The sequence below is a fragment of the Dromiciops gliroides genome, chromosome 4 (assembly GCF_019393635.1).
Source record: "Dromiciops gliroides isolate mDroGli1 chromosome 4, mDroGli1.pri, whole genome shotgun sequence".
NCBI classification, from domain to species: Eukaryota; Metazoa; Chordata; class Mammalia; order Microbiotheria; family Microbiotheriidae; genus Dromiciops; species Dromiciops gliroides.
Window position 1 is genome coordinate 434489893 of NC_057864.1, and position 12836 is coordinate 434502728.

At 38.7% G+C, this 12836-nt stretch overlaps 1 protein-coding gene across 1 annotated transcript in view; it reads right to left on the reverse strand.

The window, feature by feature from the left end:
* VAV3 (vav guanine nucleotide exchange factor 3) overlaps nucleotides 1-12836 on the reverse strand; it is a 488752-nt gene that overhangs the window by 261778 nt on the left and 214138 nt on the right. The window contains 2 exon segments of the mRNA XM_044004405.1: nucleotides 8931-8996; nucleotides 11919-11977. Of these exon segments, the coding sequence (XP_043860340.1) occupies nucleotides 8931-8996; nucleotides 11919-11977 (125 nt within the window).

Here is a 12836-nt window from a genome sequence, read left to right on the forward strand (position 1 = left end):
ACATTGGCCATTTTAGATCATCTACACAACTCTGTTTCTTCCTACTAGCTCAAGTAATGAAAAGGTGATTTTGTTTTTTTAGGAGAAAAAATCCCTATTCTCTGTGCTACCCCAAAAAGAATCATTGTCTATATATAAGGTGATATGCTTACTATTAAAAACACCCACAAAGGGTTATTCTAATTCCTTGTATTTTCATTGTGCAGTAAGATGGGTAAGCTATCCCCAACAGTTGAGAATCTATCTTTTAAAGACTGCTAGAGGGGGCAGCTAGGTGGCACAGTGGATGGAGCACTAGTCTTGGATTTAGGAGTACCTAAGTTCAAATCCAGCCTCCAACACTTGACACTTACTAGCTGTGTGACCCTGGGCAAGTCACTTAACCCTCATTGCCCCCCCCCCAAAAAAAGACTGCTAGAGATCACCCTGGTGATACAGTCAATACTGAACCTTCACAGTATTGAAATTCTCCTTCATATTTAATCTAAATATAGATTTAGATTGGCATATTTTTAGATTCTATGCCATTAGACTGTGTGAGCTCCTTGAATTTAGGGACTATATATATATATATTTTTACTTTCTTGTTTTTCCAGCACTTAACACAGTGCCTAGCACATAGCCAGTACTTGATAAATATTTGTAATTGTATTATATTATTATGTATTACATTATTATGTATTATTATTTGTAATTTGTAATAATTGTAATAAATATTTGATAGTCTAGACTCATAATTCCATTAGTACTCCATTAGTCTCCATTCTGAACTCCTGAATGAGAAAAGTCCCTCTACCAAAAACAGCCTGGTACCTTCTTTGTAATTTATGATCTTAGAGAGTTGACTAGAGCACTGAGAAGTTAAGTGACAACCAGTATGGTCCCGAGGTGTCCCTTGATTACAGTCCTGCTAGCTTTCCATCCATTTATATAGCACTTCCTCTCATATTATACTGTAAACCCATTTCTTTCAGTTTGTTCTCACTGAAGGTGGATATTACCATCCGCTCTATGTGTTCTGTAACCAAGGCTTAAAAATTTGAGGAAATTTTCAGAGAATGGAAATGAATTTAATTTAGACATGTTGACAGAACAATATTAATATAGGTCCTGAAATGAACCTCACTTCCTTAAAGAGATCCCTCAGTCACTGCCCTGGGGCTAGACACCACATCATAAAATTGATATTTATAAAAAGAAAACACAGTAACTTTCACAAATGGGAACGTTTTGCAACATAGGTGTGTTTGTGTTAGTTGGCTTATACAAGAGCCTCTGTGAATGTAGGTAGGAGGGTGTGGCTAGAGACCCAGCGGTTTGGAAAGGGGTTGCTCGGGAGGAGGGAAAGAGAAATTTAAGGGAAAAAGGAATGATTGTTGGGAGGAGTTTCTGAAGGAAAACTTTTCTGGGGAACAACTATTCCAAGAACAATTATAGATGTTCTGACAGAAGAGTAGCTATTATATTAGATAAGCTCGGGACAGTGTTTTCTCTTATTCTTTTTCTGAGATAGGTAGGTTGCTTGCCAACTCTCCCCAGATATCACAATGGGCTTGTCTTTGGCTACTTCTCCAGGACAAGTGTATGGGGTTTCTTCCCTGAATGCATGTGAGAAGTTCAATTACTTTTGGTTAACCAGGCAAGAGCTGACTCCAACACTTTATGCAATTGTTCAACAATATACTAAGATTTTTTTTCTCCTAAAAAATACCCTTTGATTATTTGAAGTAGTAGGAAAAAAAACAGAGTTGTAGATAATCCAAAATGGCCAATGTGAATGAAAAGAAATAGTTACTAAATAAATTCTTACTAAATTTACTAAATAAATATTTAATATTTATATTTGAATGTGTTTATAATGATCATGGGTAGGAGTGTAGACTTGTGATTTTTCTTGGGGGGGAGTGGGGATTCCAGGTATGAAAACTACTTCCAGAGATGCAGATCAACACTTCTTGTACAAGTTAGAGAGGGGCCCTGGGGCACTGACACATGGTCTACTTGACTTAACCAAAAGTAGTTGCTCATGTCAAAGGCAGAATCTAAATTCAGGTCTTCCTGACTCAAAGGCTAGACTTCTAGCTATGTTTCCACATTGCTTCTCTATCGTGGTAATGATACTAAGAACATTCTGATTGCCCTTTAACATTCACAAATGGTTTACAACATTATATTATTTGATTCTCATTGTCTTGTTATTTGATCCTCACTGTAAAATGGCTACTATTGTCCTTATTATCACTGGTTTTTCACAGATGAAGATAATAAGGGTCAGAAAGGTTAACTGAATTGCATCTGGTGATACACAGTAGGTCAAAGGTATGGTTTGAACCAAGATCTTTGAATTCGCATCCAGATTCTTTCAACTATGCATCTTTTAATAATAGCTAAATTTATACAGTGCCTTAAAGTTCACAAAGCATTACCTAGAGACAGACAGAAGGACAGAAAGACAGATGGATGAATGGATATTATAACAAAAAACCTGCAGGGCAGGTGCTATTATCACCCTTATATTACAGATGAAGAAACTGAGGCATATAGAGGTTAAGTGACTTGTCCAGGATCACATATCTACTAAGTACCTGAGGTAGGATTTGATCTCAGTTCTTACTGGCTCTAAGCACCATACTCTCTCCACTACAATGTCAAACTTCCTGCCAAAGCCAAGTTTTGTTTATATTTGGATGAAGTTACATCTGAGTCCAAGGCAGCTAGGTGGCACACTAGATAGAGTGAGTGCTGGGCTTGGAGTCAGTAAGATTCATCTTCCTGAGTTCAATCTGACCTCAGACACTTACCAGCTGTGTGATCCTGGACAAGTCATTTAACCCCATTTACCTCAGTTTCCTCATCTGTAAAATGAGATGGAGAAGGAAATAGCAAACTACTCCAGTATCCTTGCCAAGAAAACTCCTGGGGTCATGAAGAGTCTGGCTAAAACAACTCAACATCTGAGTCCCAGAGAAAATCACTTATGAGCCTTAATTGTGAGGGCTTGCTTGACTCAGAAAAAGCTGTAACACTGTCCAGTTCTCCCATCCTACCCTGCTCACTCATCCCTGAAATTGGCTTTTGGTTGTTGTTTGGATCTGCTTTTCTTTTGTTTTCTCACAGTAATTCAATGTCTGACTTCGCTGAAACTTTCCATGGAGAAGGGGAGCTGGTTGAGTGTGCTTCAAAGTACTGCTCTGTGTACAAAATAAGTAGACAGAATTGAGTGCCAACAAAAACAGAATTAAGATGGTTGAGTGTCAGACTGAGAAAACAGGAAGAGGGCAAGAAACTTGAGGAGGAAAAGAGGGCAAAGCATGAATAAGACACAATGGAGCACCTGAGAGGACTACAAAGTGAGTGAAGGCTACAGAGTAAATGTTGTCGATATGTGTAAAATCAAAATTGCTACAGATAAACAAATCTACAAATAAAAATAAACCTAGCCAGTTCATGGTCAGATGGATAGCTGAAGTGGTTGACGGCACACAGGTAAGAGTCAGCATGGTGTTTTGGAAAGAATTCTGGTCTAGACCTCAGGCTCTGACTCTTACTAGTGTGTAATCCTGGACCGTCATTTCAAGTCAACAAATCAACAGGCCTTTATTAAGTAATTACTAGGTGCCAGGAATGCAGACCTCAGTTTCCTCATTAGTAAAATTAGGATAACACTTTCTTTTGGGGGGGGGGCAGGGCAATGAGGGTTAAGTGACTTGCCCAGGGTCACACAGCTATGAAGTGTCTGAGACCAAATTTGAACTCAGGTCCTCCTGAATCCAGGGCCAGTGCTCTATCCACTGCGCCACCTAGCTGCCCCAATAGTAACACTTTTACTTCCTAACTCCCAGGATGGCTTCAAGGAGAGTGACCCTTGCCCACCTCTCTCCCCACTCCAGTCTATCCTCCACTCAGCTGTCAAACTCTTCTTCCTTAAGCACTGGTTTGACAATATCACCCCCCCACCCCATTCCAATACACCCAAGTGCCTCCAGGATCATACTTTCTTTAGCTTTTAAACCCCTTGATAACCTGCCCCCTTCCTACCTTTCCAGCCTTCTCATACCTTACTCTCCTCCCTCCCCCTGCAATACCCTGTGATCCTGTGACATGAGCCTCCTTGCTGATCTGTACACAAGACACCAGGTCAGCTAGAACTGTCTCCATCCTCAGCTCTACCTCCAGGCTTTGTTCAAGCCTCAGTCAGAATCTCCATCCATTCCCTTAACCCCCTATATTCCAATGCCTTCCTGCTGAGGTTATCTCTAGTTTATCCTGTATATATCTAGTTTGTACATAGTGTTTGCATATCATCTCCCTTATGAGACACCCAGCTTCTTGAGAGCAGGGACTGTCTTTTGTCATTCTTTGTATCTGCAGAGCTTAGCACGGTGCCTGGCACACAGTAGCCACTGAACAAATGCTTGTTGACTGACTTAAAGGGATATATAAAATCAAGCATTAAAGATAGAGGCAACAAGAAAAGATGAAGATCTGGACCTGGAGTCAGTAAGATCTGAATTCAAATCCTGTCTCAGACACTTACTGGCCAATGGCCAAAAGACTTAGCCTCTTTTGGCCTCAGTTTCTTTATCTATAAAATAAGGATATAATAACACCTTCCCTACAGGCTTGTGGTAAAGATCAAATGAAATAATATATGTAAAGCACTTTGCAAATATTAAAGCATTATATACATGCTAGCTATTATTATAATAAAGAGTTGGCCTTGGAGGCAAGAAGGCCTCTTCTCTGATGCCCACTGGCTGTGTAACCCAGGTCAAGTCACATAAACACTCACTAATCTAAGTAACTCTCTAAGATACTAAACTGTAGAGAAGGTGTTGACCCGCATTGGTAAAGGGGTTTTCCTCATCTGGGAAGTCATTCCTCATATCAGTGAATTTGCATTCTCATTCCCATCCCAATCCTGATAAAGCAAACTATTATTTTTTTTTTATTTTATTTTTTTTTAGTGAGGCAATTGGGGTTAAGTGACTTGCCCAGGGTCACACAGCTAGTAAGTGTTAAGTGTCTGAGGCCAGATTTGAACTCAGGTACTCCTGACTCCAGGGCCGGTACTCTATCCACTGTGCCACCTAGCTGCCCCACAAACTATTATTATTTCTGTGATAATTTAACATTGAAGAGCAGCATGACCATAGATCCCCACAGTAATTTCCATAATTTAGTTCAGGATCTATTCTGACATGACTTCTGCCTTTAGACTTTGGTAGGCAGAGAAGAGATCCACTCCCACTCCTCAAAAAAAAAAAATAGCGACTGACTTAATAAAGTACTAGAAATGAAACTTTTTTCTAATAGTTTACTTTTAGGTTTTTTTTTTAAAACAAATCAACCCACATTATGAAATTACCTTTCACTTCAATGGCTGTCTAAATTCTCTTCTTGCTCAGTGTCCCTCATAGGGTTGTGGGTTGGGGGGAGGGAGAAGGGAGAAGAAAGAAAGGGTAGTTCTAGATAAGAACTGACAAAATTGGCTTTGAAAATGTGAAAATTATTTTTAAGGTGCTACATTTATTAATCATGTCACTAAAAATAAAAGATGACACTGAGATTAAGGTGTTACAATATGTCTTCTCGCTTCTCCACACCCACACCCAATCACCCAGTGTCAGGGGAAGGAGGAGGAGACCACAGTCATGAATACAGATTGGACTGGGAATCAGGAGACCCCAGTCAAATCATGCCTCAGACACCAGCTGTATAACCCTAAAGTCCCTTAAGTTCCCACACCCTCAGATGCCTCATCTGAAAAATGAGAATACTGATACTACCCATTGATGGAATCATAATACTTTAGATATAAAAGTGAAAGGGACCACAGAGAACATCTAGCTGAACTTTCATATTTTACAGACGAAAGTGAGGTTCAGGGAAATTAAACAATTAAGGCCATGTAAGTAATAAGCTTTAGACTTAAGATTTGTATCCAGGGCTTCTGATTCTAGAAACATTGATCTTTCCCCTGTGCCACATTGACTCCCTTCATAGGGCTGTTGTAAAAAAGTGCTTTAGGAACTTTAAAGTGTTACAGAAATGTGTACCATTATTGATTGTTATATTATTACTCAGAGGCACTGTAGCTTCTTTTGTGGGTTTGTTTTTGTTTTTGTTTTTGTTTTGTTTTGTTTTTGTGGGGCAATGAGGGTTAAATGACTTGCCCAAGGTCACACAGCTAGAGGCTGGATTTGAACTAAGGTCCTCCTGAATCCAGAGCCAATGCTTTATCCATTGCGCCACCTAGATGCCCCTACACTGTAGCTTCCTTGACCATTATCTTACCACACCTCCTTTGAAGTTCATCCTGTAAATTTAGGGTATTTTTTTCCCCATCCTCATTGTTAAAACCGAGTGATCCTTCCTCAACTACTTCAAAAAGTCTTCTTTTTACCTTTGGCCCTTCTTTCTTTTCACAGATTTTTAACAACCACCTTCCAACACAATACCATGGCCTCACAGTTCTTTGACCTCCTAAAATCCAGTGATTGTTTCAGTGACTTACTTGGACAGTCACCTGTTGTTATCACTAGGAACTGTTATACTTTCAAAATTTCAAACTCTAAAAATCATTCATGAACAAAATGGCCTCTTCTGCCTAGGGGAGTCAATGTATGAAATGTATAATACAATAAGAAAATTTTCTGAATAATTTGTCATATACCATGGGAGGGAGGGAGGAGAAGAAAAAGAACAAAAACAAGAAGAAAAAGGAGGAGGAGAAAGAGGAGCTAGCATTTATATAGTGCCTACTATGTGTTAAGCACAAATGAAATATTATTTCATTTTATCCTCACAACCATCATGGGACATAGATGCTATTATCACCCCCACTTTATAGTTGAAGAAACTGAGGTAGATGGCACTTAATGACTTGCCCAAGATCACATAGCTAATAAATTTCTGAGGTTGGATTTGAACTTGGGTCTTCCTGAACTTCAAGCCTAACATTATAGTCACTATTCCCCCTACCTCCCTAGAGATCTAGTTGCATGAGATCATTTTAAAAGAGAGAAACTGAGACACCATACTCTCCCAAGGAATAGCTATCTCCTCATAAATCTTCATATATAGGCCCACCTCTCTTTCACCTCCAACTACTTATAGCCACAAAAATAACCATTCAAAATCAACATGTATGGGGCAGCTAGGTGGCGCAGTGGATAAAGCACTGGTCCTGGAGTCAGGAGGACCTGAGTTCAAATCCACCCTCAGACACTTGACAGTTACTAGCTATGTGACCCTGGGCAAGTCACTTAACCCTCATTGCCTTGCAAAAAACAAAACAAAACAAAACAAAAACAAAAAATCAACGTGTGCCAAATAGCTTATTATATTGTTCTTACCCCTAAAAATAGTTCCTCTTCTTGAGTTCCCTAATTTATTATTATTATTATTATTATTATAGACACTACTATTTTTCCCAGTTACTAAGACTAGGAACAACACAGTCACTTTGGCTCTACTTTCTCCCCATTCTATCACTCCCTCCATTTTCCCACACCACCAATACCTTGTCTCATTCTGCCATTGCTATCTGCTCAATATCTCACATCCATCTTTTTCCATTCTATTCCATTCCAACTGCCACCATCTAATGTATTATCTCTAGTGCATTCTTACTATTTTGTCCTAAAAGGTATCCTAGTTTCCAGCACTTTGTCCCTACAAACCATCCTACACACTATTGACAGATAAATCTTGCTAAAGTACAGCCCTGATGGTGTAACACCCCTGACTCAAACATCTTCAATGGTTCCCTATTGTCTACTATTCCCTACCATCTAAAATTCAAGAGCTCTTTAGACTGGAATTTATAGTCTTCTGTGATATGGCCTCAAACAATTGTTCTTCTCTTACCCTCTATTACTTGATGGACTGATGTTATGCTTCGATCAAGCCAGACTATTAGCCATTCCTCATCCATACCATGAGACTCTCCTCTTCCACATTGATGTCCATTGCAATTCCCTCAACCTCATATGTCCACCTTCTGATCTCAACTCTCCAGAGCCCTACCCAATACTGAAACCTTGTTCTAATGTCACCATTTGGAGGGAACTTTTCTAGCTGCATGCAATTTCTCATTCCTTTAAATTTCTAAGGCCTTTAATTTATACATAGCTTTTTGTATTCCATATTCTTTCATTTATTATAGTTGTTTTTATATATGCTGTCATACCTATTAAATTGTACACTAGGTAGAGGGGAGAACTATGTCATAAATCTTTGTATTTCTGCACATAGTAGGAGCTTAATAAGAAAATGTTTGGTTAATAGATCAGTGGATAAATGAGTCACAAGTCAATGAAACAATGGGGGAAGTAGATAACTTTTGATTTTGATAAATAATAATTACATCTCCTGCCTCGATTTATCTAAATGGGCTCTGGACATAGACATATCACTAACCAATGATACCTTTATCTTCTACTTTGGCTCACAATGATTGCATCCCTTCTCTGTATCTATCGGTTTCTCTGACAAGACCAAACATCATTTGTTCTTCATTACTTGTTGCCTTGTGCTGTTCTCTAATTGTGTTTATATATATATATATATATATATATATATATATATATGTATGTGCATGCATGTGTATGTATATGTATATGTATTCAATTGTCGATTTCCCTAGTAGATTATACCTTTGTGGACATTTGGGGATATGTAGCTTTCTGTTCTCCCCACTTGCCCAGTGAAAGCTAGCATGGTTCTATGCCCATGGTAACCATGCAGTATGTTTGAATTGATTGATCAGCATTTAATGCTTCTTAGTTGTTGCCCCTGCTCTCTTCAGCTCTACAAGCTTTGAGTTATAAAATCATCCCACCCTCCATCAGTAAGCATTTAAAAACGAAATCAACGATGAGGACAAAGAAGATTGAGGTCTTCATTTTGGTTAAATTTTAACATACTCTATTAAGTCAGGAAGGCCTTTGTAGACTTCTTCATCATTGACACTTTCTTCAGTAGGGAATGGTCTGGTGAAAGAAAAAAAAAGTGTAAATAGAAGAAAACGAGATGGGCTATAATTTTTAACAAATTGTACCATGTGCGCTATTACTATATAAGTAAAATTCTATTACTGTGGCAAATATTTCCTCAAGCATGCCCCAAAGTGCCCACAGTGACTGTTGGCAACCAGCTGCTGCTGAATTGTGTACTCAATTCTCCCTAAGAATATGAACAGTCTCTGCTCAAGTATCATCAGCACCATCATTATAAAGAACAGTAGCAATAGCTAGTATTTATACAGCACTTTAGGGTTTGGAAAGCATTTTACAAACTATTATCCCATTTGAGCCTCACTACAACCCTGGGAGGCAGGTTCTATTATTTTCCTCATTTTACAAATGAGGAAACTGAAGCAGCTAGGAAGTGCAGTAGATAAAGCACTGGCCCTGGATTAAGGAGGACCTGAGTTCAGATCCAACCCCAGACACTTGACACTTACTAGCTGTGTGACCCTAGTCAAGTCACTTAACCCTCATTGCCCCACATGGAAAAAAAAGTTCTACAAATGAGGAAACTGAGGTAGACAGAGGCTAAGTGACTTGCCTCAAACCACACAACTGCTAAGTGAATGAGGCAGGATCTGAAGTCCAATGCTTTAGCCACTATGTCACCATGTATTAAGGATCCCCTTAAGCATCTGTAGCAGATGTTGGTGGCAGTCTCTTCCCTAAATGCAGTTAAGATTTCTGTCCCTAACTTTGTCTTCAGTGGCACATCACCCGGTCAGAATGATATAATTGCAGTTTGAGAGTTGAAAAAGACATTGGAGAACATTTGGCTCAATGCCCTCAGTTTAGTGCTGGAAAAACCTGAGGTCCCAAAAGTAAAAGTGACATGGGTCCAAGGTCACACCAGTGGAAAACAGAAGAATCTGGGGCTGGGAGACAGGACCCTGGCTCTATACCCAGTATTCTCTCCACTGTCTCACAGGCACATGGGTCTTCCCCTAAGCACCAGCTGGTATTTCCTAATTCAGGAAATACCAGCTGGGACTGCTGAGTTTCTTGACATTTTTTTTTAATTATGTTTTAATGAGATCTTTTGTTTTTATATTTCTCACACACTGCCCTCACTTCCTTCCACTGAACCCCTCCTGTAACAAAGAAAAACAATCAGGCATACACACATATTTGTATATATAATGTATAAGTATATGCAATGTGTATGTTTACACACACATATATATTTTTGTTTATTTATATACGTTTATATTGTTTGTATAGACATGCATGTGTACATGAATGCATATATATGTTTGTATGTGTGTGTGTGTGTTATTGGGGGGGGGAGTGGAAGTGAGGGTTAAGTGACCTGCCCAGGGTCACACAGCCAGTAAGTGTGAAGTGTCTGGTGCCGGATTTGAACTCAGGTCCTCCTGAATCCAGGGCCAGTGCTTTATCCACTGTGTCACCCAGCTGCCATGTATATATTCTTTAAATGGATTCTAACAAAGTTAACTGCACTATAGTATCCTTAGAAGGTACTTAAGAACTATTGTATTGGACAATAGCAAGCTCTTCAAACATACATGAGTTTATTTTTAAATGATACCAGAATCCATCAAGATGAATGGAGGAAGATCATAGGAGCATAGATTTATAACTGATAGGGACTAGGGAGGTTATCTAATCTGAACTTCTCATATTACAGATGAAGACAAAAAAATGAAGGGAAGGCTATAAGTCTCCCCTACATGTCAGGCACTGTGCTAAGCACTTTACAAATATGATCTCATAATGAAGAATCTGACACCCATAGAGATGTCAGAAATTCTTAACCTAGAGCCTGTGGACTTTTATTTAAATTTTTGTTGTTGTTGTTAGTGATGCAATGGGGGTTAAGTGACTTGCCCAGGGTCACACAGCTCGTAAGTGTCAAGTGTCTGAGGCCAGATTTGAACTCAAGTATTCCTGACTCCAGGGCCGGTACTCTATCCACTGCGCCATCTAGCTGCCCCTTATTTAAATTTTTAAAAATTTTATTTCAATATGATTAGTTTCCTTTGTAATCTTACATATTTTACTTTATGAATTTAAAAATATCATTCTGAGAATCTATAGGCTTCCCCACACTCCCAAAGGGGTCTTCTAAATAAAAAAGGTTAAGAAACCCTGGATTAAATGATTTGCCCATTATCACATAGGTATTAAGTGACAGAGAGAAAATGTGTGTGTGTAGGGGGAGCAGCTAGGTGTCCCAGTGGATAAAGCACCAGCCCTGGACTCAGGAGGACCTGATTTCAAATCCAGACTCAGACACTGTCAAGTGACACTTACTAGCTGTGTGACCCTGGGCAAATAACATAACCCTCATTACCCTGAAAAAAAAGAAAGAAAGAAAGAAAAAGAGAAGGAAAAAGAGAGAGAGAGAGAGAAAATGTGAATTCATTGTTTCCAAATCTAGTACTCTTATCACTGATAGACTTTTTGTTTTGTTTTGTTTTTTGTTTTTGTTTTGTGGGGCAATGTGGGTTAAATGACTTGCCCCGGGTCACACAGCTAGTAAGTGTCAAGTGTCTGAGGCCAGATTTGAACTCTCCATGACTGGTGCTTTATCCACTGTGCCACCTAGCTGCCCCCATAACTGATAGACTTTTACACTTACTAATTTTGAGCAATAGATTCTGCATTTTGGGCATCAAAGTCAAGTGTTTCGTAGACCAAATATTATATGCACCAATAATATGAAGGTTTCAAAATCATGCTTATGAATGACCAAAAATTGCTAATATTTGCATATTTCTGCCAATGTAAATATTTATGACATGTTTTAAAATATGATTCATAGGTGTTGGCCTTATCAGAGAAGAACGGCCTAGCACGTACTTAATAAATTGAAAAACACACATCTACAATGTGACACAGGACCATTGAAACAATAAATCTTACCTAATTCCTGTGGCCAATGCAATGGGTGTACGAGAAAGTCTTGACAGAGTTTCTATGACCTGAGAAACAAAGAAAATATTTCACTGGATTTGTATTTCCAAAAACCTGAGGTACCTTATTCCCCAAAAGATCAGATCTGTAGTTTAATAAAGAGTCAATAAAATAAATGTGAATGTTTAATAGAATAATCTGAAGGGTCCTAAACCATTAAAGAAAGCTTATCTAGACTCATTTTAAAGGTTTCCAGTAAAGATGATTGCTTGCCTACCCTTGGTTCAAGCACTTTAAAATCCCTAAGCCTCAGTTTCCTCATGTGTAAAAAAAAAAAGAGATATTTGGACTTAAAAAATATTTAAGGCCTTTTCTAGTTCTGTAGTCAGGATCAAATTGAAACCCAAGTTTATACAGCTAGAAGGGAACCCAGTGTACTTGTAACCCAACCTACTTATTTTACAAATGAGGAAGATGAAGCCCAGAGAAAGGAAATGATTGGCCCAAAGCAGGATTTGAACCCAGGTACTCTGACTCCAAGTGGAGCACCCTTTTCCCTATACCACACTCATCTTCCTGCTTTCTGTTCCAACATTTTATCCACTGAGTGAAGCTACCTCTCATGCCTTTTTCCAAAAGATGCAATAGTCACTGCAATAGTATTGGAATCTCTCTTCTCATTTGAACTACCTTCTTCATAAAAACCAATTTCTATTTCTTCCTGATTCTGAAAAGTAAAGACCTACTGTAGACATGTCAGGAGAGGTGGTCAGTGTTTAAGCAGTAGGCACAAGGGACAAAAACAAATTCTTCCCACCCCCATACCCATGTCACCAAAATAAACAGTAAAAATATGATCACAAATGTAACAATAAATCTTACGCATCTATATTTTGAAATGAAAAATAGAAAAATATAAGATTTGGA